We start from the raw sequence: 6,090 nt of genomic DNA, 5'->3' as shown, positions 1-6,090 counted from the left end.
CTGCTACGTGTCTTATTACTGCTCCTAAATACATTTAATAGCTATTTGCTAGCTATTGTCTTCTGCCTGTGATTGACTTGTCGCTTAATGTGCTCTTAGTGCTGAAGAAGACTACAGATCCAAGTTTGGTGGGTAGATCTGGATCATCTTCTGCTGGTGTCAGCTACACTTTGTCCTGCGAGGAGATGTACCTCCTGTACCACAGCAGTGGCGTATCCAACAGGTGAAATGTAGTTCTGCAGGTATAACCTATGGGCAGGACTTCCAGCACTAACTTAATTATTAGGTTTGGTTTACATGTGCTGGCTTCAGTAAGAGGAGTCTTGATTATTTGATGCAATAAATGAAATACAAGGTTCCTAAGAAAGAACCAGTTTCAAGGATAGGCTTTGAATGCTCATCAAGGTTCACATTCAAAACAGGCATGTCTTTATGTCTTTTCCAAAGTGAAATTTGCTGCTTGGTGTTTGATGTAGTGAATGCTGAGCTTTCTTTCTCACACCATTGCCTTCAGATGGCATCCATAAGCAGTTTAGTTCTTTACTTCCTACTCACAAACACATGCACCACTACTTCTTTGAGCCTAAAACTAGTCCTACAAGATCCATGGGGATGTACTCAACTAGCCTTTGACAAACTATTGCCTTCCAACAAGTCACTGGTCACTTCTGGGAAAACTGAGATCTTGAGTGTTTTCTGTGTAGCTGCACTTGGACCTTGGTCAGTGTATGGTTTCTCCCATGTGCTGTGAACAGAGGCTAACTGTAAACAGGGCTGAGAGCTTCTGGAAGCTATAATGTAGTCCTTGGCTCAGTGAGGAGGGTTTTTTGTTAGAAGAGGACACGTGAAACAGGACCACAGTGTTGTTCTAATGCTGCAGTAAGGAAGTATTAAATGGTGCAAAGCTTGATGTTAAACTGGAAGCTGCATACTCTTCTTATAGTAAAAACATTAACTATACCAGGATAAGAATCTTGTTCTTGGTGCAGCTGTGGCTTGGATTGTGCAATGGATCTTTGGGTTCTACTACAGTATTTCTGTATCACTTGATCTAGATAAATGTCCTGATGGCTGAAACTGTGCTATAGGTCTGGAAGAGTTGAGAGGCAGGTGTACATACATACCATCAGTTTGGGGAATAGTGGTAGGCACTGCATGTGAGCATGAGTGCTGTACGTGGGCTCCGGTTTCTTGTATCATCCTGACTTTAAGGATCTAAAGCTCCTCCAGTGCTGCTGAGTGGGGTCTTGGTAGGTGGCAAAGTGTCTTATTTGAGTCCCAGCTGCTTGCAAGGGTCTTTAGGCTATTTATGCTGCACTCTTAGCTGTCATGTATTTAACTTTGAGGCAGCACCCGGATAACCCCCTATGCCTGTGCCTGTGGTAAGTAGGTTTCAAAGTGGGGTTACACATTCCAGGCACGTACACTGTCCTGCTCTGCTAGCTCGAGCTGGGTTAGCTCTGCGCCTCACCGAGCATGTCAGATCTGAGACGGTCTGTCTCTTTTGCTTCTGTTCTCTGAATCCTTGCTCTATAAAGGACAGTAATCAACAAAAGGGCAGTTAGAGTTGTGGAGCTTGGTTATATGATCTTGTCACTTCTTTCATCCTGATCCGTGAACTAAGGAGGCAGTGTTTTCAGTGCAGGGTCCTTGGGAAAGTGGCTGGGATTGTACTGTTCAGCTGTAGGGCACTGTCTAAAATAAATAGTGGGAGCCAGTTACAAGAAAAGGGAGAAAACCAAGTGAAAACACAGTGCCATGCTATTCTTTGTGGTCATATTTTGTGTCCGCAAGCTACTGTTAAAGCTCCTAGTCATTACATGTGGGATTGCACTATCATGTATGCAAAAACCTGCTCATGTTGCTTCACTTACATATTTTCCACCTGAAGGTATAATCTGATGACAATCACTTCCAGAGTAATGAGTATGTCATAAACAGGATTATGATGCCTAGTAAGGATGGAGGGTGCAGAGAGTTTAGGAAGGAAGTATCTACTCATGTAAATACCCTCAATAATGTGGAGCAAAGAAGGGTAGAGTGCCACACGTGCAGAGAGCAGCATCCTGCTTCATGTGCTGTGTGGCACGTAGGGGCCATGTCACTGGGAGAATGGGGATGAGGAGGAAGGGTACACATGCATGTGTGTGGTGTGTTCTTAAAATAATGCAATGGGGCCTTAAGAAGGTGAATCTGTGTCATTAGCAAGCCAAAGTAAACCCTATAGCGAGCCTGTTACTGATCTCAAGGTACAAATGTGGCAGGCTGCCTTGTCTCAGCTAATATGATTAAAACTCTGAAGGCAGCAGGGACGTTCTAGCCATCTCTCTTCCTACCTTCCTTCTTTCCATGCCCCCATCAAGAGCACCCTTACCCTCCAGTCTGGAGAGGGTAATGTTTGTCTGCTACAAGGTACTGCATTTTTCCCCACTGGTAATGTCTGTAGAGTTAAATTAAAATGCTTTCTCTTTTTAGTGAAAACTTGAGCTGGCTGTTTTATTGTTAAAGATGATGGGAAGAACCAGCAAGATCCGAAGTTTCTCTCTTTAGCTCCTTCTGCACTGAAGACTAAGTGTCTTGCAATGGTTCTTTTGCGTACCCGTAAAGAAAGAGAGCTACTTTACTTGCACACAGTTACTGCCAGAGGTATCACGGTGGGTTTTATGCTGCATAGATTTAAGTGAGAACAGTTTCTGAATGCTTTGTAAGAGACTTTGAGCAGATGCTCTGCTCTACTTTGTTCTGCAGTTTATGCACCACTTCCTTTCATTCAATAAAAAGCGACATGAAGATATGGGAGTTATTGCACATATTTGCTTTGTGGCTTCAGGGTATCTTATCTTGGGGCTGCTCAAAACTTTTCTAGTGAATTGCTCTCACTATTTGCAGTGTTTGGGGTGATGTAACAAATGGTTCGATTGCTTCAGTGAGTGAAAAGGACTGCTTGGCTCTTCCCCAGAAGCTTTAACACCTGCTAAAAGGGTGAAGAATTCCAGGCAACTGTTGCCAGCCTTTAAGTGCTGTGAAAAGTCTCTTGTCAAAGATCCAGTTTTCTGTGTAGGTTGGGAGTCAGATAATGTTCCCCACTAATCTGATGCACTAGGTCAGAGTGGATTTAACTCTGTATTGTTGCCGTAACTGTTTTTCTTGTTGATGGTGCTTTTAGTGAGCTGAACCCACGATATGGCAAGGGATCATGAACTCTAGTGGTGATAAGAAAGAGGCGATGGAGCTAAGGAGGACATGGCTTTCTTCTTTTTAGCTTCAGAGAATCTGCAATGGATGTATTTTTACTGCTGTTCCTCTAGTTAGTGAGGTCTGCCAGCCCCACATGATTAGAGAATAAGCTTCAATAAGAGATACTACACTGGAGCTTATAGTTCTTCTTCTCTTTGTTCCTGATTAGGATGTTCTCTTAAAGTAAGTTCACAAATGAGGCTTAAAATACCTGTCTATAAGGAATAGAAAGAAAAATCACCAGGAAAGGGTAGGTCTTAAGTTTGAGATATTTCAAGTGCAAGTTGAATGTCTGCTGCAGCCTGGCTTAAAAAATACGAATAAGACTACTCAAATGCAAAAAGATCCACCTGGCTTCCTTCTGTGGGCATCTTTTATGGGAGAGTTCATGAACAGCCTGGGGGATTTCTGTTTATGCGCTGCTGAGTCCTGCTTTGTGATAATATTCCGTGCAGGCAAATTGCAGATCTGCACAGGTAATAAGGTACTTGGTGCTTCAGAAGAGTTGTTTTCAAATGCAAAGTTAATTGTGAAGGTAAGTGTAGGTATTAACAGAGAAGGTTATTATAAAGCTAAGGTATGTGATTCACCAGTTGAGATATCTGGCTGAAAGTCCATCCAGCCATGGTGGTGGCCTGAAAGACTGGATTAAAAATAAAGCAGGAGGTGGTTGGCAAACAGCAAATAAGTAACTAAACACCAGTTCCTGGTGTAGATCTGATGGGAAGGTGTTTCAGGAACCACAAAAGCCAGGAAAGGTGAGGTCATGTTTCTACATGCAGCATTGGGGAACCTCTAACTTGAGAATGCTGATCTGGTGGCAGCCCTAACAGCTGGTTTTAAATAGCCCAATTATTTTAAGTTTCTGTAAGCACTTCCTGGAGGACTGGTAAATGCTGGTTTTGTTTAGTGGAAGTGTCTAACCTCGGTGATGTTGGAAACATGCTGAAGTCACCGTAGAGCACCACAAGGTATATCTTGGATGGATTGCTAAGCCAAAGGTCAGAAGAAACACAAGGTTGGTTCATAGCAGGCATGGCCAATGGCCCACTGCTTAGCTGACAATGGCTATGGCCTCAATGTTGTCTGGGAGGCTGGATTAAATAGTCCTTTCCAAGAGTTTTCAGGCCAGGAATATCCTGGCTCCATGTTGCTTCGAAGTGCTGCACTACATGAGTGCATAATGGTAAGTGGATGAGGCAGCTGGCTGTTGTCCATTGGATTTCTTCTTCCTTTGCCAGATCCCTCCTCATACTTGCAGTTTGAATGTCAGAGTACTGTGTTTCTCACCACAAATGTGAGGTTAAAAACAAAACAGCAAAGACTCTGTGCTCCTGGGTTTTTCTTTCTGAAAGACACTGTAATCCAAAATCTGCCATTCTTCTGCCAGTCAGTAGTCGTGAAGATGTTGGTGGAGAAGAGCCTGGTTTGTGGTTAGAAGTTAAAAGCCCCTCGCACTCTCGCATGGGGACTTGGTGAGCAGGGAGCACTGCAGCCTGGTTCTTCACCAGCTGGTGCTGGTGTGACCACTCACTGAGTCCTGCTCCAGTGGCTGCTCTTACACAAGTGCCAAATGCAGATGCTGTGACCGGGGTGTGTTCACAGCACTTGTTTTGAGTGAAGAAGCCTTTCCTTTGAGGATTATTGGGTCGCTCTGCAACACCTTGGACTTGACCTGTTCAGCTCTTCAGCTATAGGACTTGTTATGATTCTTCATGGACAGAAAGCGTTCATCTCAAACACTGGTTATTAATCTACAGGTAGCATTGAGAAGACACAGAAACGTACAGTAATTACAGTATGCCTACCTAGAGACAAAAGAGAAAGGGGTTGGTGGGAAGCATAGCTCGGGATTACAGTGTGAGGGGGGAAGAACTGTCAGCCAATTTAGGATGTAAAAGAGAACGTACTTCCTTCTTCTACTTCTTTATAGTTTGGTCTTCAGTGAGTAGTGTTGCTGATGCCATCTGAAAGAGGGCTTCAGTGTTTTAAGGTTTTCAAGGTCAAAGGCACAGGGCTGCTGACTAGCGAGACTGTCTGTTGGTGAGAGGATGTGATGCTTTCAAAATGCAGAACTGCAGTGGTGAGGAAAATAGCCTTTTAGTGGATGGAAAGTTTCCGTATCAACAGCACGTGTCCAAAGTGGCCTAAACTTCCCAATGAAAGGTGAAGTGAATGATTGCAAAGGGTGAATTGATCACCAGTGTGGAAACCAATTTGCAGTCACTGCCTGTATAAAAGGCACAAATTTTGCTATAGCTTGTGGGAATCACTTTTTTCCTAGACAAAAGTTGGCATTTAATGTACCTCTGCATCAGCAGTAGCAGTGTGTAAATCATGCATTGAATGGTCCTAAAAGAGAACAGCATTGCCAGATGGAGGCATGTCAGGATGCTAGCTTGCCTCTCTGCCATTGTCAGGTGTGACAACAGCAACAGGGGAGCTGTCTGCTGTTGTCTAGGTGGTTGGTAACACTGGTAATCCAAGCCCAGCTTTGAAGCAGCATTCCCAAGTAAGGCAGCACACTCAATGGCTGTGTCCAAGTGACATGCACATGGTTCAGTTAGCACAGAGGGCTGGGGTGGCACATATTGACGAGGCATGGATCTATGAAGCTCTAAGCAGCTAGAGCTTCAGCAGAGCATATGGTATTTGCATTTCTGTCTCTAAAACTGATCCAAGTAGTGACCTGCTGAGAGGTAGATGCTTTGCAGTAATTTCTTCCCCAGATGTGGCTGCTATGAAAACAAATGTTGAGGGACTGATTTTTTTCACAATGGCTCTCTATCAAGGGCGCTTCAGTGCTCACAAGTTACTGGATTAGCATAACAGGGGTGGCTTGAAGCAGTGCTG

General features: G+C 43.9%; 1 protein-coding gene across 1 annotated transcript in view; it reads left to right on the top strand.

The window, feature by feature from the left end:
* Window positions 1-4,279: 4,279 nt before the first annotated feature.
* The window catches only part of LOC104411028 (protein tweety homolog 3-like), a 56,398-nt gene continuing 54,587 nt past the window's right edge, over window positions 4,280-6,090 (top strand). The window contains 1 exon segment of the mRNA XM_010021350.1: window positions 4,280-4,423. Within this exon segment, the coding sequence (XP_010019652.1) occupies window positions 4,280-4,423 (144 nt within the window).

This window comes from Nestor notabilis, unplaced genomic scaffold, assembly GCF_000696875.1.
Source record: "Nestor notabilis isolate BGI_N333 unplaced genomic scaffold, ASM69687v1 scaffold9689, whole genome shotgun sequence".
In the NCBI taxonomy this organism is placed as follows: domain Eukaryota; kingdom Metazoa; phylum Chordata; class Aves; order Psittaciformes; family Psittacidae; genus Nestor; species Nestor notabilis.
The sequence above is the reverse complement of the archived record's forward strand: the minus strand, read 5'-3'. Positions and strand labels throughout refer to the sequence as shown.